Here is a 24,174-nt window from a genome sequence, read left to right as displayed (position 1 = left end):
TATTACACCAGTAGATTGGTCACATGAAGGCCATAAAAGAATCTAGAATGCTATAATAACAGAATCAAAGCTGTCTTACTCTGTGTTATAAAATTCGGTTTTGCTTGTTGCTTTTTGTTTGTTTTTCAAGACAGGGTTTCTTTGTGTCTCCCTGGTTGTTGTGAGTCTAGCTCTGTAGACCAGGCTGGCCTGAATTCACAGAGCCGCCAAGTACTGGGATTAGAGATGTGTGTCACCACTGCCTGGCAATGCTCTTATTTTTTGATGGATTTAGAATATAAAAACTTGTAAGATAGAATGTGATTTGGGGAGTGGGAATGGACCTAATTTCACTGATTGTTGTTGTCCAAGAATAAATTTCATTTAAAAAAAAAAGATTTTCTTTTTTAATAAAAGCATGTCATATCTACATACTCTTTGACTTTCTAGTCTCCACACTGAAGGACCAGTTGGAAGACTTACGGAAAGTGAGTCAGAGCTCGCAGCTTGCTAACGAAAAGTTGGCACAGTTACAGAAACAGGTAAGTTCTTCAGTGGGGTCCTTTTAAAATCATAGTTAATTAAAAGAAACATGATCATGTTTGGTCAAAATTCTTTCTTTTTTAATAGTTAGAAGAAGCCAATGACTTACTTAGGACAGAATCAGACACAGCTGTAAGATTAAGGAAGAGTCACACAGAGATGAGCAAGTCAATTAGTCAACTAGAGTCCCTGAACAGAGAATTACAAGAGAGAAACAGAATTTTAGAGAATTCCAAGTCACAAGCAGACAAAGATTACTACCAGCTGCAAGCTATATTGGAAGCTGAGCGAAGAGACAGAGGGCATGATTCTGAAATGATTGGAGACCTTCAAGGTAATACTTTTTCTCATGTAAAGTATATGGCACATAAAATTTACCATTTTAAGTTTTTGTTTTATTTTATTATTATTGTGATCTGTGTGATGCATGATAGATAGAGCTGTGTGTTGCCATGGGGTACATATTGGTGGGGTGGTCAGAGAAAACTTGGTAGAAATAGCTCATTCTCTCTATCTTAACTTGGTTTCTCGGCATTGAACTCAGGTAGTTAGGCTTACGTGGTAAGCCTTTACCAAAACAAAGCCATCTCATCAGCTCCCATTTTAAGCATTTTTAAGTGTATATTTCAGTTTCATTAAATACATTCAACATTACTGTACATCTGTCCACAAATCTCCAGACCATTTTTATCATCCTATAGTAATTACTTATTACACAGTAACACTCATTCCTTCCTCCCTGCAGTGCTCTATAGCCACCATCTTACTTTCTGTTCCTGGGAACTTGACACTCCATGCTCCTCATACAAGTAGAAATCAGTTTTCACCCTTCACTTTTTTTCCTCTTTTTTTTAAACTGATTTTTATTGAGCTCTACATTTTTCTCTGCTCCCGTCCCTTCCTCTCCCCTCCCCTTCAACCCTTTCCCAAGGTCCCCATGCTCCCAGTTTACTCAGGAGATCTTGTCTTTTTCCTTCCCATGTAGATTAGATTTATTTAAGTCTCTCTTAGAGTCCTCACTGTTGTCTAGGTTCTCTGGGATTGTGATTTGTGGGCTGGTTTTCTTTGCTTTATGTTTAAAAACCACTTATAAGTGAGTACATGTGAAAATTATCTTTCTGGGTCTGGATTACCTCACTCAAAATGATGTTTGCTAGGTCCATCCATTTGCCTACAAGATTCAAGATGCCTTTATTTTTTTCTGCTGTGTACTACTCCATTGTGTAAATGTACCACATTTTCCTTATCCATTCTTTGGTCGAAGGGCATTTAGGTTGTTTCCAGGTCCTGGCAATGACAAACAGTGTTGCTCTGAACATAGTTGAGCACATGTCCTTGTGGCAAGATTGAGCATCCTTTGGATATATACCCAAAGTGGTATTGCTGGGTCTTGAGAAGGTTGTTTCCTAATTTTCTGAGAAACTGCCACACTGACATCCAAAGGGGTTGTACCAGCTTGCATTCCCACCAGCAATGCAGAAGTGTTCCCTTTTCCCCACAACCTCTCCAGCATAAGTTGTCATCTGTGTTTTTGATCTTGGCCATTCTTACAGGTATAAGATGGAATCTCAGAATTGTTTTGATTTGCATTTCTCTGATGACTAAGGACATTGAACATTTCCTTAAATGTCTTTTAGCCATTTTAGATTTCTCTGTTGAGAGTTCTCTGTGTAGGTCTATACTCCATTTTTTTTATTAGATTGTGTGATCTTTTGGTGTCCAATTTCTTGAGTTCCTTGTATATTTTGGAGCTCAGACCTCTATCTGATGTGAGGTTAGTGAACATCTTTTCCCATTCTGTAAGCTGTCATTTTGTCTTGTTTACCGTGTCCTTTGCTTTACAGAATCTTTTCAGTTTCAGGAGGTCCTATTTATTAATTATTTCTCTCAGTGTCTGTGCTACTGGGGTTATATTTAGGAAGTGGTCTCCTGTGCCTTCAAGTTTACTTCCCACTTTCTCTTCTGTAAGGTTCAGTGTAGCTGGCTTTATGTTGAGATCTTTGATCCATTTGGATTTAAGTTTTGTGCATGGTAATAGATATGGATCTATTTTCATTCTTTTTATTTATTTATTTATTTTTTTTTGAGACAGGGTTTCTCTGTGTTGCTTTGGAGCCAGTCCTGGAACTAGCTCTTGTAGACCAGGCTGGCCTCGAACTCACAGAAATCCTCCTGCCTCGCAAGTGCTGGGATTAAAGGCGTGAGCCACCACCGCCTGACCTATTTTCATTTTTCTACATGTTGATATCCAGTTATGTCAGCACCATTTGTTAACTATGCTTTCTTTTTTCCATTTGATATTTTTTGCTTCTTTGTCAAAAATCAGGTGTTCGAAGGTGTCTGGATTAATATCCGGGTCTTTGATTTGGTTCCATTGGTCCTCCCATCTGTTCTTATGCCAATACCAGGCTGTTTTCAGTACTTGTAGCTCTGTAGAGTTTGAAGTCAGGGATTGTGATGCCTCCAGAAGTTCTTTTATTGTACAGGATTGTTTTGGCTATTCTGCGTTTTTTTGGGTTTTTTTTGTTTTGTTTTGTTTTTTTGCTATTCCATATGAAGTCTAATACAGTTCTTTCAAGGCCTGTGAAGAAATTTACTGGGATTTTGATGAGCATTGCATAGAATCTTTAGATTGCTTTTGGTAAGATTGCCATTTTTACTTTGTTAATTCTGCCTACTCACGAGCATGGGAGATCTTTCAACTCTCTGGTGTCTTCTTCAGTTTTTTTTCTTCAAAGATTTAAAGTTCTTGTCATACAAGTCTTCCACTTGTTTGGTTATTTACTCAGGGATATTTTCTGTATTTTGTGGCAGTTGTGAAGAGTGATATTTCTCTGATTTCCTCAGCTCATTTATCATCTGTGTACAGGAGTGCTACTGACTTTTTTGAGTTAATCTTATATCCTGCTATATGACTAAGTGTTTATGGGTTGTAGAAGTTCCTTGGTAGAATTTTTGGGATCACTTATGTAAGCCATCATATATCAGCAGCAAATAGTGAGAGTTTGACTTCTTTTCCCATTTGTTTTTCCTTGACCTCCTTTTGGTGTCTTATTGCTCTAAGTAGGCCCTCAAGAACTATATCGAATAGGTATGGAGAGAGTGGACAACCTTGTCTTGTTCCTCATTTCAGTGGATTCGCTGGGAATTTCTCTTCATTTAGTTGGATGTTGGCTGTTGGCTATTGGCTTGCTGTATATTGTCTTTATTATGTTTAGGTATGTTCCTTGTATCTCTGCTCTCTCCATGACCTTTATCATGAAGGGATGTTGTATTTTGTCAAAATCTTTTTTGGCATCTAATGAGATGATCATGTGGTTTTTATTTTTCAGCTTGTTTATATAGTGGATTATGTTGACAGATTTTCATACATTGAACCATCCCTGCGCCTCTGGGATGAAGCCGACTTGATCATGGTGGATGATGGTTCTGATGTATTCTTGGATTCCATTTGCTAGTATTTTATTTAGTATTTTTGAATCAATGTTTATGAGTGAGATTGGTCTGTAATCCTCTTTCTTATTAAGTCTTTCTGTAGTTTTGGTATCAGGGTAATTGTAGCCTCATAAAAAGAGTTTGGCAGTGTTCCCTCTGTTTCTATTGTGTGGAATAATTTGAGGAGTATTGGTATTAGTTCTTGTTTGAAAGTCTTGTACAATTCTGAGCTGAAACCATCTGATGCTGGGCTTTTTTTGGTTGGGAGACTTTTGATGACTATTTCTATTTCTTTAGCAGTTATAAGTCTGTTTAATTTGTTTATCTGGTCTTGATTTAATTTTGGTAAGTGATATTTATCCAGAAAGTTGTCCATTTCCTTTAAGTTTTTCAATTTTGTGGAGTACAGGTTTTCAAAATATGACCTGATGATTCTCTGTATTTCCTCTGTGTCTATTGTCATATCCCCCTTTTCATTTCTGATTTTGCTAATTTGGATATTCTCTCTCTGCCTTTTGGTTAGTTTAGATAAAGGTTTGTCTGTTTTGTTGATTTTTCTCAAAGAACCAACTCTTTGTCTCATTGATTCTTTGTATTGTTTTCTTTGTTTCTATTTTGTTGATTCAACTCTCAATTTGATCATTTCCTGCAGTCTAGTTCTCTTGGTTTAATTTGCCTCTTTTTGTTCTAAAGTTTTCAAATATTCTCTTAACTGGCTCGTGTGGGATTTTTCCGGCTTCTTTATGTAAGCATTTACTGCTATGAACTTGCCTCTTAACACTACTTTCATTGTGTTCCATAAATTTGGGTATGTTGTGTGATCACTTTCATTGAATTTTAGGAAGCCTTCAGTTTCTCCTTTTCTTTTTTTCTTGACCCATTGATGATTCAGGTGAGCATTGTTTAATTTCCTTGTGTTTGTGGGTTTTCTGGAATTAGTATTGCTGTTGACTTCTAGTTTTAAACCACGGTGATCTGATAAGATACATGGGGTTATTCCAATTTTTTTTTTTGTATTTGTTGAGGTTTGTTTTGTTACTGAGTATGTGTTCAATTTTTGAGAAGGTTTCATGAGGTGCTGAGAAGAAGGTATATTCTTTTCTGTTTGGATGGAATATTCTATAGATGTCTGTTAAATCCATTTGAGTCATAACATCTGTTAGTTCCCTTATTTCTCTGTTAATATTTCGTCTGACTAACTTGTCCAGTGGTGTGAGTGGGGTGTAGAAGTCTCCCACTATTAGTATGTGGGTTTTAATGTATGATTTAAGCTTTAGAAGTGTTTCTTTTACATATGAGGGTGCCCTTGTATTTGGGGCATAGATGTTCAGTATTGAGATTTCCTCTTGATGGGTTTTTCCTGTGACTAATATGAAATGTCCTTCTTTGTCTCTTGATTGATTTTAGTTTGAAGTCTATTTTGTTAGATATAAGAATAGCTACATCAGCTTGTTTCTTAGGTCCATTTGATTGGAAAATTTTTACCCAACCCTTTACTTTGATGCAATGTCTGTCTTTGAGGTTGAGGTGTGTTTCTTGTATGCAGCAGAAGGATGGATTTTGTTTTTTTTAATCCATTCTGTTAGCCTGTGCCTTTTTATAGGTGAGTTGAGTCCATTTACATTAAGGGATATTAATGACCAGTGATTGCTATCTCCTGTTAATTTAGTTTTTGTTGTTGATGATGTTATTTTGTGTTTTCCCCTTTTGTGGGATTTGCTGCTCTGAGATCATCAATTGTCTGTGTTTTTGTAGATATAGCCAACTTCTTTGGGCTGGAGTTTTCCTTCTAGTATTTTGTATAGGGCTGTGTTTGTGGCTAGGTATTGGTTAAATCTTGTTTTGTCATGGTTTAATCTTGTTTTGTCCTTCTATGGTATTGAACGTTTCACTAGGTATAATAGTCTGTTCTGGCTTCTGTGTTCTCTTAATGTCTGGATAATGCTTGATTACAACCTTCTAGTTTTCATTGTCTCCAATGAGAAGCCAGGTGTAATTCTGATAGGTCTGCCTGAAAGACCCCCGGAGTGGGGAGACTCTCATTCAAGTCTCGAGATAACACGACCACCCATGAACTCAAGAGAGACCGTCCTTGCTGCAATCACACGAGGTTTATTGACAGGACAGGGACCAATGCACTGGGGCTGAAACTCATTTCCCACACAGAGGTAGAGAGTTCGACTAGAGTAGCTGGGAGAAGGGGTATTTAAGGGAAAAAAACCACAATTTAGTAATCCAAAGGGGGCAGGGAGGGCGTCAGTGGAAAATTCCAAAAGTACCAGTGATTATTGGAAAATTCCGAAAATACCAGTGATAATCACAAGGGGGTAACTCCCTGTTTCTCAAGATTATAATCTAACTTTATAGTCAGCCAGTTCCTGGAACAGAGTCACTGAACCGATTAACCTAGATTTTTGGTTCTTCTCTCTGTGCTAGATTTTTTTGGCCCTACTCTTTCTGCTAGAGGGATCTGGATTTATCCAGGTCTTTCATGCCTTTATATGTTACTTGGCCTTTTTCCTTTGCAGCTCTTAATATTCTTTCTTTATTCTGTATGTTTATTGTTTTGATTATTATGTGGCGAGGGGACCTTTTTTATTTTTTTGATCCAGTTTGGCATTTTGTAAGCTTCTTGTAACTTCATAGGCATATCTTTCTTTAGGTTGGGAAAGTTTCCTTCTGTGATTTTTGTTAAACATATTTTCTGTGCTTTTGAGTTGAGCTGCTTCTTTCTCCTTCCTTCCTCCTTCCTCCCTCCTCCCTCCCTCTTTCTTTCTTTCTTTCTTTCTTTCTTTCTTTCTTTCTTTCTTTCTTTCTTTTTTTGTTTTTTTGAGACAGGATTTCCTTGTAGCTTTGGAACCTGTTCTGGAACTCACAGAGATCTGCTTGTCTCTGCCTACCGAGTGCTGGGGTTAAAGGTGTGTGCCACCATCACCCAGCTTGAGTTGAACTTCTCCTTCTTCTATACCTGTTATTCTTAGGTTTGTCCCATATTTCCTGGATATTTTGGGTTAAGCTTTTGTTAGATTTAATGTTTTCCTTGACTGACAAGTCTATTTCCTCTATTGTATCTTCAATACTTGAGATTCTTTCTTCCATCTCTTGTATCCTGCTGTTCATGCTTGTGTTTGTGGTTCCTGATCGTTTTCTCATGGTTTCTGTTTCTATAATTCCCTCGGCTTGTATTTTCTTTATTGTCTTTATTTCAGTTTTCAAGTCTAATGAATCGTTTATTTCATCTGTTTGCTTGCTTTTTCTTTAAGGGATTTCCTGATGTCTTCTAATTGTTTGTCTTTTCCTCCATTTCTTTGAGGGAATTTCTCATTTCCTTTTTAAGAGTTTCAAACATTTTCCTGAAGTTATTTTTTAGGTCATTTTCTTCTGCTTCATCTATATTTGGTTGTTCAAGTCTTGCTGTTGTAGGGTCTTTAGGTTTTACTGGTGTCGTGTTGCTCTTTGTGGTGTAGCATGTGTTCTTACCTTGTCTACTCATCTTTTCCTCTGATAGGTGTGATTGGAGCTGTCTGTGATTCTTTTGATTAATCTTCTAGGTGCCAGTGAATCCAAGGCTCAGATGGTTGTTCCTCATACTCATAGTACAGTTAGTGCCATGGTTCTAGTTACCCCGTTGGTCACTCAGTGTTCCTGGAAGTCACTCATCTCTCCCGGGCTGTGCTCAGCTCTGTTAGACCTGCTCTAGCCTAGGTTATGGGCTCAGACCTGTTTCTGTAAACGTCGTGGTCTGAATACATTCCCGCAGAGGTCCCTGGTTTGTGGTTGGTCCTGTAAAGGACTCTGGCTCTGGTCTACTCCCTCAGAGTTCCCAGGCTTGGGTGCGCGCAGACCTAAAGAGGACCTGGCTCAGACTTATTCGCTCTGAGGTCCAGACTCATGCTCGGACCCACAGAGGTTTCTGGTTCCTGACTATTCTCTTTGACATTCCAGACCAACACTTGGACCCACAGAGGTCATGGCTCAGGCCTACTCCCTCTGAGGACCCAGACTCACGCCTGGACCCGCAAAGATCTCTGGTTCCTGCCTACTCCCTTGGAGGTCCCAGATTCACGCCCAGACCCACAGGGGTCCTGGCTTAGGTCGACTCTCCTGAAGGTCCCGGATTCAGGTTCAGACCTGCAGCTTTCTCTGGCTCTGGCTCACTTCCTCAGCGGTTGTCCCCCTGTACCTGCTCTTGTGGATTTTGCTGTCTCAGGCCTGCTCTTGCCCAGGTTGCCAGCTTCGTTGTGTCTGTAAATGTCCCGCCACTGGATCCGGTCCTGCTCCTGTGGAGATTGCTTTCTCAGGCACACTCAGGCCTAGGTGGCTGGTTCTCCCTCCTGTGGCCTAGGTCACTGGGCCAGTTCTACTTCGGCAAATGACCCTGGTCTGGATCCACTCCTGCTCTCGTGGAGTTCACTGACGCCTGCTGTTGTCCTGGTCACTGGTTCAGTCTACCCTTCACTTTTTATCTTTAAATTTTGTTTTTAATTATTTGCAGGCTAGGGATCAAACCTAGGGTTTTAGTAATACTAATTACCACGTAAACTATAATTCCAGTCCTGTTCTTTAACTTGTGTTTAAAAATCTATAAAGTGTTTAATTTAGCCACTTTTGTTTCTTTTTGATTTTTCGAGATGGTTTCTTTTTGTACCCTTGACTGTCTTGGAACTTACTCTGTAGATTATGCTGTCCTTGACCTCTCAGAGATCTGCTTGCCTCTTTCTCCTGGGTTTAAAGGTGTGCACTACCACCACCCAACTAATGTAGCCACTTTTTAGTATAAGGCATTTTTTTTTTTATCATTGCTCTAATAGGAAATGATTTGGTAAAGTTTGAAGTGTTATAGTCTATAAGTTGGCATAGTGTCTGTATTTGTGATCCTTTGTGAGTTGTTTCTGTGAAGTAATTTTTATAGCTAAGTTTTTGAATATTGGTTGAAAAACTTGCCTATATTTTAAGTCTTATTTGCAATTTGCCTAATGAACGCCGAGGGTTATCGCTGCTAAATCTAAGGAATTCCTCAGTTGTAGAAACAAGACCCCTTGTAGGGAACAAAAAGGGTACTAGGAAAGGTTGGTATTCGAGTTATTAGCATTCTTTATGGAACTAAAAAGCAGACCAAACATAACTAACAGTTAATAAAAGGAACAGTTTTAAAACGCAAATACCATTTGATTTGTTTTCTAAAGATGTCTGCCTTTACTTCTATTTTCCTGATATTTGTTGATGTTCAATAGCAACGCCCACTCTACCTACACAAAGGACACACTTGAGAATTGTCAGGCCTGTTAGGAAAGACTGGAGGATCAGGGGGAGTATGTTTTAACCTTCATCATGGAAGGAAACATATTTTGGATATCATGGGACTTAATTCTATGGAGAGAGATCAAGTCAGTGTTGGGGACTACAAAAATGGAAATTAGGAGCTTCCATTGACTCATAGCTGAGGAGAGTTGTGCAGTTTTATCTCTCAGGCACCTGGCTTCAAATAGGTTCAAATATAACCTAGAAAGGGGCCTCTTCATGGTTACCGAGAAAGCTTCAAATTTGTTTATGCCAAGTTTTTCTTTTGTTGTTGCTTTAATTTTTGGTTTATTTTGTTTGTTTGGTTTGGTTTTTTTTTTTTGTTTGTTTTTGTTTTTCAAGACAGGGTTTCTCTGTGTAACAGTCCTAACTGTCCTGGAACTAGCTATTATTGACCATCTGGCTTTGAATTCAGAGATCACCTGCCTCTGCCTTCTGAGTGCCCGGATTAAAGGTGTGTGTCACCACTGCCCAGCTATTAATTGTTTGTTTTTTTGTTTTTTGTTTTTTTTTTTTTTTTGGTTTTTCGAGACAGGGTTTCTCTGTGGTTTTGGAGCCTGTCCTGGAACTAGCTCTTCTAGACCAGGCTGGTCTCGAACTCACAGAGATCCACCTGCCTCTGCCTCCCGAGTGCTGGGATTAAAGGCGTGCGCCACCACCGCCCGGCTTAATTGGGTTTTTTTTAACAGAATCTTTTAGATATTAGTGAAAGTTAAGAAAAATTTATAGTATGATTATATGCTTGTCCTTTTCATTGCTTATTTTGTGGTCATTCTTTACTTGTGACATAATCCCATTTTTATTTTTGTTTTGCCTGAAACCATCTCAGTATGTGATGGCGTGAGAACTCACAGAGTTCTGCCTGCCTCCACCTCTTGAGTGTTGAGATATCCCATTCTGAATTTACTGACTTCACCCACTGACATAATGGAATGTGTTGTCCCACACTCACACTACTGGACATTGGGATTTAGATCCAGTGACTCACGTTTCTTAGGTAGGGCTTGAACAAGAAACTTAATAATAGTTAAATACAACGAAGCACATGAAGTCTGACTTTTTTTTTTTTAATTTTTAGCCACTGGTTTAGCCCAGTTCTTCATTTTCTTAGGCATTTACAAAACAGTGCCCATCATTGTTTTCAGAAGGTTGACAACTGTCTCCTCTAACTAGTTCTAAAATTTCTTCATTAACTTCTAATCACATTTCATCCATTAAACTGTCTTTCTCTTTTCCACTTCTGTCTAATCACCAGAAGCCACTGATTTTTTTTATCTGTGATCTGAATTTACTTTATATTTTCTGTAGGCATCATGTAATATGTGATTTTTTTTTGCATGAGACTTCTTTTCTGTAGTGTAATGTTGTTTTAATGTTTGTAACATGTATTAGTATCTCATTAAAGGTCTTTTGTATGTTACTACTACAGCTTTTATATCCTGTTGGTAGACCTTCAGATTGCTTTCACCTTTTGTTATTGTAAATAACAGTGTTGTAAACAAACATTAACTTACAACTATATTTGCCATCTGTGTTCCTTTGGATGTATATTTAGGTGTGAAATTGCTGGGTCATGTAGTAATTCCTTGCTTAACTTTTGTGAGACTGCTAAACTGTTTTCTGCAGTGGCTGAACCATTTCATTTTCCTATGTCAAGGAATTGGTATTCTTATTTTTCCACGTTGTTAACACTAGATATGAAGTCATATTACTGCAGTTTTCATTTTTAGCTCCTAATGAGTAATGATGTTCAGCATCTGATGCCTAGTTGTTTCAGCATCATTTGTCTAAGTGGTTGGTTTTTGTGTATGTGTCGTGAGAGGAAGGGGAGTGTATATACATGTTCACATGTGGAGTCTAAAACATATTTCTCAGTTCCTGTTCCTTTCTTTTAAAATCACTTTGGTGTTTTTATTAAATATTGATTGTCTGTGATTGAAATGTAGTTGAGTAGTTGCCTCGTGTTCATGCATAAGGCCCTAGGTCTAATCCCTTGGACTGGAAAAAAATCGAATGAATGAAAAAGAAAGGGGGAAAATTATCTTTAATAAATGAAGGGGTGTCGGACAGTGGTGGCGCACACCTTTAATCCCAGCACTCAGGAGGCAGAGGCAGGCAGATCTCTGTGAGTTCGAGGACAGCCTGGTCTACAAGAGCTAGTTCCAGGACAGGTTCCAAAGCTACAGAGAAACCCTGTTTTGGAAAACAACAACAACAAATGAATAAATGAATGGATTTGTCTGGGGAGGCAGCACAATGGGCAGTGGGTAAAGTACCTGTGTTCAGATCTCTAGTACCCATGAAAGCACTAGGTGCAGAAGTGCGTATCTGTAACCTTAGTGCTAGCGTGAGCAGAGAGAAGCAGATATCCCAGGGCTCACTGGCCAGCCATTGTAGCTGAAATAAAATAATGAACTGCAAGAGTTCAGTAAGAGATGTGTTTTAAGAAAGTAAGGTAGAGAAGCAATTGAGGAAGTACCTGATATCAGCTCAATACCCCTACCCTTCACCTGCATGGCACACAGATGTGCACCTGCACACAGGCGCTCACTCTCACTACCTCTCACTTCCCCCGCAGCGTAAGGCTTCATTTCTGTTTTCTCAAGTCTGTTTTGTTGATATGTACTTCTGTCATATGCCAGCACCACATGTTTGGAGCACTGTAGTTTTATAGCAGGTTTTGAAATTTGGGGGTTTGTTACTGTTCTTCCACAGGATTATTTTAGCTGTTCCTTGCAGTTCATAATTAGTTAGCTGTCTCTAACTCCAGTCCCAGTAGACACACCTCCCCCTTCTGGCCTCTATGGGCACTGCAACACAATTGGTATACAACACTAATGCATACAAAATACTCATAAACTAAAAATTCGGAACTGAACATGAACAAGCACCCAGAAGTCCTCTACATTCCTCACTCCCCCCAAAACATCACAGTTCTTATTTATAATAACATTAAGTTTTACTTTTTAACCGTTTTCGCTTTTCATAGCACGGATAACATCTTTACAAGAGGAGGTGAAGCATCTCAAACATAATCTTGAAAGAGTGGAAGGAGAAAGAAAAGAGGCTCAAGACATGCTCAATCATTCTGAAAAGGTGAGTGACTTACAGTCCTAATTATATTATATTGTGGTTGTCAAAGGTTATAAGATAGTTTATAGCATTCATTTGTAGTGTTTATTATGTGGTTGGTTCTTGGTATATGGGAATGTATGTGTGATTATTTGTCATCCTGCTACCATATTCTTGTTTGTACCCTAAAAAGCGTTGGATGCTTAATAGATAATCACAATACTTTGATTTGGAAATAGCTTTTAACAAGAAAATTGTTCCTAGGGCTAGAGAGATGACTTACTAGTTAAGAGCACTGGCTACTCTTTCAGAGGACCCAGGTTCAATTCCCAGCACCTATATGGCAACTCATAATTGCCTATGACTCCAGTTCCAGGGGATCTGACACCTTCACACCAATGTAACATGCAGGCAAAACACCAATGCACATTTAAAAAGAAATTGTTCCTAGTTCCTTTGTACATGGGTAAGAGAAAGGTATTAATCCTTTGTATGTTAAATCATATGAAGAGAAAAAATGAAGGACTGGATCGTGTATTTATTCCATGTTGTTAGTTTTTTTTTAAAAAAATGGAAAAGATCAAATTAATTGGCTTGTGCACCACCCCCTATATCTCCCTCCCTCTATCCTCACCTCCTTCCTGTAAGATCATGCTTCATGACTCATTTGTGGAGTCAGGACAGTTGATGGTTGAGGGTCAGTTCCATCTTTTGCGTATGGCTTTTAAGGATATAACTAGGATCCTCAGGCTTAGTGGTAAGTGTCTTTATCCAGCAGTGCCATCTTGCTGGCCCCTGCATTTATTTAGAATTTTATCAGTTTCACTACTAAGTACTTTGCTGAGGAGAGGATCAAATAAATTACTTTACAGATGTAGGTCTCACTTTCACTGTTTCCTTGGAAATGATTCAAAAGCTGCTGTTTTGGTATGTTTTCTATCCCAGAGTATGTTTTTTTCTTTTTGGGTTTTTTTGTTTGGTTGGTTTTTTTTGTTTTGGTTTTTCGAAACAGAAATATAGAAAGCTGTATCCTGATTATTTAAAGATACTTGTTAACCCTGTCTTTTAAGTAAACCAAATTCAGGGTATATGGTTATGACAGACTATCACACTCAGGCAAGTCATGGGACAGAAAACTTAGCTTTGCACTGAAGAAATACAAAAATTAATAGTAAGTTGCACTACTGACTACCCCAAAAGCTCTGCTAAAGATATCTATCACCAAGTGTCAGCAGTGGATCTGTACATAGAGGAAATGAAATAACAAAGAGAGTTAGCCAATACAGTACAGATAGATCAACCAGACTATTAAGATTCTTAATTTTAACATTCATCAAAAGCAACAAAAGTACTTATTTAAAAAACATGAAGCACCTGGTCCCAGACAGGGTTTCTCTGTAGCTTTTGGAGCCTGTCTAAGCCTGTCCTAGAACTAGCTCTTGTAGACCAGGCTGGCCTCGAACTCACAGAGATCCACCTGCCTCTGCCTCCCGAGTGCTGGGATTAAAGGTGTGCACTACCACTGCCTGGCCCAAAGTATGTTTTTTATTCTTCTCTAATATTACATCCCTAACCATAATTTCCCCTACTTCCCCTCCTTTCAATCCCTCCCTCCATCTTAGCTCTCTCCCAGAACTACTTCTGTTTCCTTTCAGAAAAGAACAGGCCTCCCAGGGCTATCAGCTGAACACAGTAGAACAAGTTACAGTAAGATTAGGCACATTTTTTAAAGGTTTTTTTTTTTCTTAAGGCAAGAATTGAATAACAAAATGAAAGATTGTTGCATTAATCTGTGACTATAGTGTAAAACCATCCTGAACATAACCAACAGTCCAGGGACCTCTGCATCAACTGTGGTGAATTCTTCTGTGGGAGGGATGGCAGAGAAAGGGGATTATTCAGATGTCTTTCTCCTGTGAAATGCTGAGGAATGTAAGATTTAATGTATGCCTCTTGCACAGTTTGTCATTTTCCATGACTCTCATTTTTATTTTTTAGGAAAAGAATAATTTAGAGATAGATTTGAACTACAAGCTCAAGTCTTTACAACAGAGGTTGGAACAAGAAGTAAATGAACACAAAGTAACTAAAGCACGTTTAACTGACAAACACCAGTCTATAGAAGAGGCAAAGTCTGTTGCCATGTGTGGTAAGTGTTAATTACATGAATATTTTCTATAATTAGTTTTAAATAATGCTTATACAAATTTGTTTTAGATCAAAACTTCACTTCTGTGGTTAAGAGTATAAGTAAGCATTATTATCTAAGAGAATATCTTTTATTATATTGTCTCTTTTTATCACAATTTTACCTACTGTAGTTTCCTTACTTTATCTACCTTATCTTTACTATAAAAGTTAGTGAAATCATACTAGGCATGCTGACTACCTGTGTGAAATCTTAGCACTGGAGAAGCTGAGGCAAGGCAATTGTGACTTTAGGGCTTGGGTCTAAAACAAAACAAAGTTAATGGATGTTGTGAAATATACTTTAACTATGTAAAGATGTGTTGCATTTGTTTATGTTATGGAATATTACTTTAGGCAAAGATGTGTTATGTTTGTTTAATTATGTAAAGATGTGTTACTTTTGTTTATGCTAGTTTTGTTTAATTCTGTAAAGCTTTGTGCTGTTTTACCTTGCCTGCCTAAGGCACCTTAATGGTCTAATAAAAATTGAATGGCCAATAGTTAGGCAGAGGAGGGATAGGAAGGGCTGGCGGGCAGAGAGAATAAATAATTCAGGGGAGGAATCTAGGCTCAGAAGAGAACAAGAGAAGGGAGAGAACAAGGCAGAAAGAAAGGAAGACACCCAGGGTCAGCTAGACAGGCAGTGCCAACCAAGCAGACATGGAATAAGACATACAGAATGAAAGAAAGGTAAAAATCCCCAAGACAGATAAAGAGAAACAGGTTAAATATAAGTTTTAAGAGCGAGCAAGAAACAAGCATAAGATAGGCCAAGCATTCATAACTAATAATAAGTATGTCATGATTTGGGAGCTGCTACTTTCCAAAGTGGTGGACTCTTCTTTTCTCCCAGTTTTGGTTGGTTTGTTTTTTGTTTTTAATCTATCCCTTGATTTTTCTTCATGATCTATTCTGGACCTTATTGTTACTTAGCTTAGCTGCTATTTTTTGCTTCAATTTTTTTATTCCTTTATAGTTACTTTGCTTTATAGCTTCCAGTCACAGTTCTAGTTTAGATCAATCCGTTGCCTCATTTTATTATCACTTCAGTTGTACCTAAGATCAGTGTTAGTCCATTGTATTATCTCCAACCACAGTTTTAATTTATGTTCTTAAAAGACTAATCTTGTGATCTGGAGACCGCTTTGGGAAAAAGGAACATTGGAAGTAGGATAATCTGTTAGAAAGTTGTGGGCGCCGTTCACTGGTGGTAAGCAGAAAGCAAAGAAGCAGAAGTACAGAGGACAAAAATGTGATGGGAGGAGGACTGAAAGGAAGCAAGGAAGACTCGGATGTTTAGTTTGAACAGAGATTGATGTCAGTGCAGTAGAGTGTTTTGAGAATTGGAGAGAAAGGTGTAACTATTTCAGTATGTTAAGTTTGGGAGCTAGAGATGTGGATCAAAGCAGAACACAAAATAAGTCTTTTTGAGGTCCTGAGTTCAAACCTCAGCATATCCCTGAAAACAACTTTGATAATTTTGTCACATATGTAGATGGATATATTAACTACTCAGTTGGTAATGTCAGTCTGGAACTCAACGATAGGTAGGTATCTGGACTCCAAGCCTAACTGAAATTGATTTCTATTAGGTTGGAGAGAAAGGAATTAGGAGGTAATGATTATGCTTGTTTTTTATTTGTTTGTTTTGGTTTCAGTTTTATTTGTGTTTGCTTTTGGTTTTGTTTTTCCGAGACAATGTTTCTCTGTAGCTTTGGAGCCTCTCCTGGCATGTGCTCTCTAAAAGCCTGCCTCTGCCTCCCGAGTGCTGGAATTAAAGGTGTGCACCACCAGCACCCAGCCAAGTTAATGATTATGTTGGTGCAACTAACTAAGGTTAGGGGAAAGTGAACTTGCACTCTAGTGGTTTGTCTCCTCAAGGGCAGGTGCTAATAGCAAAAACACTGTCATAGTTTTGCAACTTCTTACTGGCATGACTATGGAAAAGTTAAAATTCTCAGAACTTGGCTTGCTGTACATATTCCAGAATAAGGCACCCTGGTAAATACTAGACTCTTCTGATAATAATTTAAAGAGGTTTTCTGCCATCATATAATCTTGTCATTGAGTTGCAGGGTTCCTGTCCTGAGAGCCTCTGAAAAGTTTCTAGACCAATGCAAGAAAGAGATTAATAACTGTCTTCATCGTTTTCTATACTTTCATTTCATTCCTTATTATTCCTCTTTCCAGTCACACTCTTCATCTTCTAGTCTAGATTGTATTAAATTGCCTTATCTTCTTTTTCAAGGACTAAATTGAGACTTTTAAAAAATATTATTATATTTTAGAATTTTTTCTTCAGAGATTATCATAAAAGTTACTAAAATGCCCTTAGAACTTTTATAATTAATATCTATTACAGTTCCAAGATAAAATCATAGAGATTTTAAAAACCATTTTCCATACCATTTAAAGTGAAAAATATTAAGGTGATCTATAATGTATGTTTCTAACTTTTTTTCTTTTGCAGAAATGGAAAAAAAGCTGAAGGAAGAGAGAGAAGCTCGAGAAAGGGCTGAAAATAGAGTTGTTGAGACTGAGAAACAGTGCTCTATGCTAGATGTTGATCTGAAACAATCTCAACAGAAACTAGAACATTTGACTGAGAATAAAGAAAGGATGGAAGATGAAGTAAGAAACCATGCTAATTTTATTCGTCTTTTAAAACTGTTCTATGTTATGACTTGAGAACTCTTAATCAGTATTTGAAACAGAAGATTTGAATGAAGTGTGTGTTCACTGCTCTACTGTCATCCCAGAACTTAGAATTATTATCTGAAATAGCTATTAAACATTCATTCCCAGCTGAGCAGTGGTGGCGCACACCTTTAATCACGGAACTGAGGAGGCAGAGGCAGGTAGACCTCTGTGAGTTTGAGGCCAACCTGGTCTACAGAGTGAATGCTAGGACACCCCAAAGCTACACAGAAACCCTGTCTAGTTAAACAAAAAGGACAAAACTAGCAAAAAACCCATTCATTCCCTAGGAGCCGTTTCATTGTGTATCACAGCAGTGTATGCAACTATATCCGAATATCTTAGTTCCTCCTAGAAGAAGCTATTTCCTAGATAGATAGATAGATAGATAGATAGATAGATAGATAGATAGATAGATAGATAGATAGATAGATAAAAGACTGGAAAAGTTTGTTATCTAGAAAAGCATGAAAAACAACTTCTGCTTGGAATGCTTATATTGATATAACACATGTTGTACATATTTATAATGCTGTTGATGAAAAGATGAAAGACTATGTCAGTAGTTACTGTATGTATTTTAAACATAATTTGTAAATAACTTCCAAGATTTGACTTGCTGAAGGCAGTATTGGAATACAGATTGTGTAATTAGTAAGAAGGTAGGTAAGTCACGGGCAAAAGGAAGTAAAGTCAGAGAAGAAAAGACACATGGAGTCGTCACGGGAATCCCTTGGGCTCTAAAGTAACTGCTGTCTTTTAAAACTTACAAAGATGCTATTGGTGAAAACATTTTTTTAAAGAAAATCTATGTTGCTATAGAGAATTGACTAAAAAAAAATAGAAACAAACTAGCAAGTAGGCTAATATTGAAAATTTGGAAGATGGAGCTGGAAATGGCTCAGATGTTAAGGACATCACTGCTTTTCAGGAGAACCTGGTTTTAATCCCAGCACCCACATGGCAGCTCACAGTCATCTGTAATTCCAGTTTCAGGGAATCCAGCACCTCTTCTTGGCCTCCGCAGGTGCTAGGCACATATATGATATACAGATGTAACATGTAGGCTAAGCACCATACACATAAAGTGAAATATAATTTTTAAAAAGTTAATTAAAAAATGAGGCTTTTAAGCCTGGCGACGGTGGCGCATGCCTTTAATCCCAGCACTTGGGAGGCAGAGGCAGGCGGCTCTCTGTGAGTTCGAGACCAGCCTGGTCTACAGAGCTAGTTCCAGGACAAGCTCCAAAGCCACAGAAAAACCCTGTCTCGAAAAAAACCAAAAAAAAAACAAAAAAAAATGAGGCTTTTTTCACAATCGGTGCTTATTAAGATGAATAAGATAGGTTTGGCCTGTATGCCTTTAGGGAACAGATAACTTAGACCAGTCATGATTACAAGCATGTATGTAACATATATGTGACTTTATGAAAATTAAGGAAAGCCTTGCTAAGGGTTTGGCATTTAGAAACTGAAGAATAAAACAGTTTAAGATTATTCGTTAAGACTGAACATGCTGTACTGTTAGACCATCCAGGAAAGGGACAGAAAGGAGGGTTTTATGTACAAGACAGAGATGAAGGAGTTTGTGCTGTATGATGGTCTCTGTGATAATCACCTTGGAGACAGCAGGTAATGAACATATAAACTGCTGAAAGAATTTGAGTTCATTGACTCCTACTAATAAGTACTTAATACTATTTTCCAAGTTTTAGGATTGTATAAAATAGAATACATAAACATTTGTGGATGAACGGATAAGTTAAAATACCCATTTGAAACATCTCCCCAGACATGACTTTTATCATTATTTTCTAAAACTTTGAGGCTAGTTAAAATTTAAGTTTTTCTTTTTCCCACAAGTTTCATATCTAAACTTTAGATACTGTTTTGACTTAGTAGTAAATATGCAATAATAGACACAAGGACAAATTAGAATAGTGCAAGGGATACTAATGTTCTCAAGATTTTATTAATAACCTTTCACATATCTAATAAATTATCAAAATAACTAAGATGCCAATCATTTTTCTCATTCATAGCTCAAGAATCTCACCCTGCAGCTGGAACAGGAATCAAATAAACGGCTGTTGTTACAGAATGAATTGAAGACTCAGGCATTTGAAGCAGACAATTTAAAAGGTTTAGAAAAACAGATGAAACAGGAAATAAATACTTTATTGGAGGCAAAGAGATTGTTAGAATTTGAGTTTGCTCAGCTTACAAAGTAAGTTTTGAAAGTATCTTTTAGTGTTCTTTTATTGGCCTATAAATACTTGATATTTTGTGTGTTCAGATGATCTCAAAATTTGTTTAAAAAAAGACCTGTTTGTTTGTTTGTTTTGTGATAAAAGAATTTACTTGCAAAGAATGTTTGCAAGGAAGTTCAGGCTTTGGAAGGACAAGCTTATTAGGTTCAAATTACAGGTATTTAAAGAAAGACACAGATGAGTAGAGCTGCTGGCTTTGCAGTCATCTACTGATTATGGAAATACTAGCTTTCTCATGATTTTCGTATCTATAAATATCATCGCATTGCTCCAGACTAGCATGCAAAAATGAAGGCTGCCTTACTTGACAGGAAGTGTTCCAGATGGCTTTAGTTTGGAGATTACAAGTATACATAATCTTGGTGTGGGGGTGGGTGGTTCTGGATATTTATTTTATTTTTGGTTTATCTCAGAGTTGTAGTCTTTTTTTCCTATTAAAGATGTCATGTACCTGGTTATTTGTGATGAAGACAAAGCCTGTTTGTCCTGGGCCTGCTTTAAAAACATAATATGAGAGATGGGTATTCCTTATACCAAGTTGTGATTTTATTTCCTCCAGATATTATTGTACCTTTAAAACCCATTTCGTTCTATTTTGGCTTTGGGTTTTTTTTCTCTGTGTAGCCCTGCTTGTCCTAGAACTCACTCTGTAGAATGGATTGTTCTCAAATTTAGAGATTCACCTGCCTCTGCCTCCCAAATGCTGGGATTAAAGGTGTGAGCCACCACTACTATCATTAGGCCTGTTTCGTTGAAATAAGTTGTCTGTTTTTATTAAGTTGGATTTATATTGGCAAATTTCTTGATTTAGAAGCCCCATTTTTACCAGTTAATATATATACCACTGATAAAATAACTTCTACAAGAAAAATATTTCAGCATTGTGTTATTTTTCTAGCTTATCTGGTGAGACCACACTGCCCGGCTCCATCTTGAACCTATAAAATTATGCTGTGCAAAGCATAGGCTTCTTCATAATGAAAGCTTTCTTGAGAAACACATTAACTGGATCTTTCCAAACCATAAAAATGAAACTGACACATTTTTCTCCAAGCAACTCTTTATACTCAATGGATATTTATAATGTGTTTTCTATCAACTACATGGCTTGTTACTAAACTACAAAACAATTTCTATCTAATATTAAAGCCTAGCAACTTGGAATAAAATTATTAATCCTTGAAAATCTTGGTCTTCAAGTTCCATTGTGTTCCTATGTATTTGAGTCTGTTTTTGTCCTTAGAGTCTCCTTTTTCCTATGAGGTATGTTTACTGTGTGTGATACATATTTTGACTTTCTCTTACCAGAAATATATTACACTTCATTTTTACTTTAAATAATTTTATGACCTCTACTTTTGTCTACTGTAGAAAACATTAAAGTGCGTGCATTCCTGTGACTTTCTGCCTGTAAAATGCATCTCTGCCTTTCCACAGATATCTAGAGGGAAAACAAGCCACAGCAGTGTCCGCTTCCTTTTTATGGTTTGGAGATCTACAATGAATGTGTTTCTCAAGAAAGTTTTCGTTATGAAGAAGCCTATGCTTTGCACGGCATCATTTTATAGGTTCAGGATAGAGCCAGGCAGTGTATTCTCAGCAGATAAGCTAGAAAAATAAAATGATGCTGAAATGTTTTTCTTACAGAAGTTATCTCATCAAACCTTTTATTTTTTTTTTTTAGCAACTTAAATGAAACCTAACATAAATATAAAAATTTGATTGCTGATTTTCTTTTCTATAAAGGCAATACAGAGGAAATGAAGGGCAGATGCGGGAGTTACAAGATCAACTTGAAGCCGAGCAGTATTTTTCTGTAAGTGAAAATAATTTTTAATGTAGAAACTCTAAAAGCTGACTTAAACAAGAAACTTTATAATAGACTTTTGTTGGTTGGTTGATTGGTTGGTTTTGTTTGTTTGTTTTGGGGTTTTTGTTTTTCAAGACAAGGTTTCCCTGTGTTGCCCTGTAGACCAGGTTAAACTCAGAGATCTGCTTGCCTCTGCCTCCCAAGTGCTGGGATTAAAGGAGTGCACCACAGCCCGGCTTGAAATTTATGAGTTTTTTTCTGCAAATTATATTTTTTTTCAAGGTTTGTGGTCTATTTAAATTGCGAAGTAGGAGGGGAAAGACCTTTTCTGTGCAGTTTTTAACAATTACCAGCAAAGGGGTTGGAGAGATGGCTCAGCAGTTAAAAGCATTGCCTACTCTTCCAAAGGTCCTGAGTTAATTCCCAGCAACCACATGGTGGCTCACAACCATCTGTAATGGGGTCTGGTGCCCTCTTCTGGCCTGCAAGCATACAGACAGAACTTTGTATACATAATAAATAAATATTTTTAAAAAACAATTACCAACAAATTATACCTGTAAATAAAACTTCTGATAGCTGGGCATGGTGGTGCAGGCTTTTAATGACAGTGTACTGGAGTCATAGGCAGGTGAATCCAGGCTAGCCAGGGCCACAGGGTAAGGTCTTGTGTCAAACAGACTTGGTTGCTGGGCGTGGAAATACATGCCTGATGCCCAGCACTTGGAAGCTAACTTAGGGTGGAGTGAGGGTCCTTAAATTCCAGTCCAGCATGGATTACATAGGGAATTCTAGCCCAGTCTAAGCAATAATAAATATTTATCAAAAAAAAAAAAGACTTTGTTAGAGACTTTGCTTGCATAAGCACTAATTAATATGTGTCCTCATAAGCATCTTTAGGTTGTAGAAATAACAGATGTCGCAGGTCAGTGGTGGCACACGCCTTTAATCCCAGCACTTGGGAGGCAGAGGCAGACAGATCTCTGAGTTTGAGGCCAGCCTGGTCTATAAGAGATAGTTCCAGGACATGCACCAAAGCTACAGAGAAACCTTGTCTCAAAAACACCTAAAGAAAGAAGGGAGGGAGGGAGGAAAGAAAGAGAAAGAAATAATATCATATCTTTTTTCTGTTTAACTCACTCTGTAGTTTTATATGAATTTATTTGGTTTTGAAGCTTTTGAATTTGGTGGGCAGAGTTCCTTGATTGCAGAGCTTGAGAGCTTGTATTCTGCCATTTCATTTTAACTTAACATTTATCAGATTGTACCCCTAGTACCTACCATCTATTCTGTAAACCTTATTCATGTACTTAAATGCATAGATTTAACTTGTTCTTATTGTTGTTTGTTTGTTTACAAGGGTATTTTGTTGTTGTTGTTGTTGTTGTTGTTTTATTTTTATTTATTTATTTCTTTTTTTGAGACAGGATTTCTCTGTGTATCTCTTTCTGTCCTGATACTTTCTCTGTTGACCAGGCTGGCCTCAAAACTCCTAGAGCTCTCTCTGCCTCTTGTCCCGAGTCCTGGGATTAAAGGCAGGTGTCGCCACCACTTGTTTATTTTTTTGTTTTGTTTTTGTTTGTTTGTTTGTTTGTTTGTTTGTTTGCTCTTTTAAAGACTTGTGTGACAGTCCTGGCTGTCCTGGAACTTACACTGTAGACCAGGCTGATCTGCAACTTAACATAGATTTGCCTGCCTCTGCCTCCCGAGTACTGGGATTAAAAGGCATGTAACACCACTGCCTGGCTGTTTGTTTGTTTGTTTGTTTGTTTTTAATGGTTTGTTTTTATTTTATGTGCACTGGTGTTTTGCCTACATGTATGTTTGTGTTTAGGTGTTGAATCCCCTGAAGCTGGAGTTACAGATAGTTGTGAGCTACCTACCATGTGTTTTCTGGGATTTGAGCCTGGGTCCTCTGGAATAGCAGCCAGTGCTCCCAACCACTGAGCCATCTCTCCAACCCCAGCAATTGCTTTAAATTATCTTAAAAAGTTAAAACAAGTTAAATCGGGGTGTAGAGATGGTTCATCAGTTTAAGACCACAGTTTGCTCTTCCAGAGAACCCAATTCAATTCCCAGGACCCACATGGTGGTTCACAACTATCTGTAACTCCAGCTCTAGGGGATCCAACACCCTCACACAGACATACATGCAGGCAAAACACCAATGCACATGAAACAAAAGAAAAAAATTGCTGAACTATTTATATTACACCATAAACACTTCATTCTTTATCACTTGTTTTTACAGACACTTTATAAAACCCAGGTAAAGGAACTTAAAGAAGAAATTGAAGAAAAAAACAGAGAAAATTTAAGGAAAATACAGGAACTGCAAAGTGAAAAGTATGTCCATTTTGCTTTGGAACAGAATAGGAATCACTACTCAGAAAGGCATTTATAAATTTAAGTTGAAAGAAAGGGAAGTAGGTGTGCCATCATTCTGATGGGGCTAATTTATTGGGCTAATTGATAGCAAATCTGTAGCACAAGTTCTAATTGTTGTTAATAAAAACCTGGAGTCAAGTATTTGGGGGTGAAAGCTGAGAGGTCAAAGAAGCAGTGCGGCCAGCCATTAGAGAGACCTTTTACCCTATCAGTGCTCAGACGGAAGGGGCAATCCTCTCCTCAGACTGTCTCCTCCCGCTTTATATTCCTCTGTCTGCCCAGCCATATCCCTTCCTGTCTCCATCTCCCTAGTGCTGGGATTAAAGGTGTGAGCCACCACTCCCTGGCCTCTTGTGGCTTAGCTTTACACTCTTATCTTCAGGCAAACTTTGTTAAAATGCAAACAAAATATCACTACACATATCAGACTAGGCTACCTTAAGTTTGAGAGCATCTGGCTTTCTCTTCTGGCCACCATAAGCTCCAAGC

General features: G+C 37.8%; 1 protein-coding gene across 4 annotated transcripts in view; it reads left to right on the top strand.

Moving 5' to 3' along the window:
- Positions 1 to 24,174, top strand: part of Rock1 (Rho associated coiled-coil containing protein kinase 1) — a 129,901-nt gene that overhangs the window by 82,820 nt on the left and 22,907 nt on the right. For all 4 annotated transcript variants that reach the window (XR_003377719.1, XM_005355749.3, XM_026783434.1 and 1 more), the window contains 8 exons: positions 430 to 521; positions 610 to 856; positions 12,248 to 12,354; positions 14,329 to 14,479; positions 16,991 to 17,151; positions 19,260 to 19,444; positions 21,234 to 21,303; positions 23,549 to 23,643. Coding sequence is in view for 3 of the 4 variants with exons in the window: in XM_005355749.3 (XP_005355806.1) it covers positions 430 to 521; positions 610 to 856; positions 12,248 to 12,354; positions 14,329 to 14,479; positions 16,991 to 17,151; positions 19,260 to 19,444; positions 21,234 to 21,303; positions 23,549 to 23,643 (1,108 nt within the window). In the remaining variant the exon portion in view is untranslated. The remainder of the gene's footprint in view (positions 1 to 429; positions 522 to 609; positions 857 to 12,247; positions 12,355 to 14,328; positions 14,480 to 16,990; positions 17,152 to 19,259; positions 19,445 to 21,233; positions 21,304 to 23,548; positions 23,644 to 24,174) is intronic.

Source organism: Microtus ochrogaster, chromosome 18 (genome assembly GCF_000317375.1).
Source record: "Microtus ochrogaster isolate Prairie Vole_2 chromosome 18, MicOch1.0, whole genome shotgun sequence".
Lineage (NCBI taxonomy): Eukaryota > Metazoa > Chordata > Mammalia > Rodentia > Cricetidae > Microtus > Microtus ochrogaster.
The sequence above is the reverse complement of the archived record's forward strand: the minus strand, read 5'-3'. Positions and strand labels throughout refer to the sequence as shown.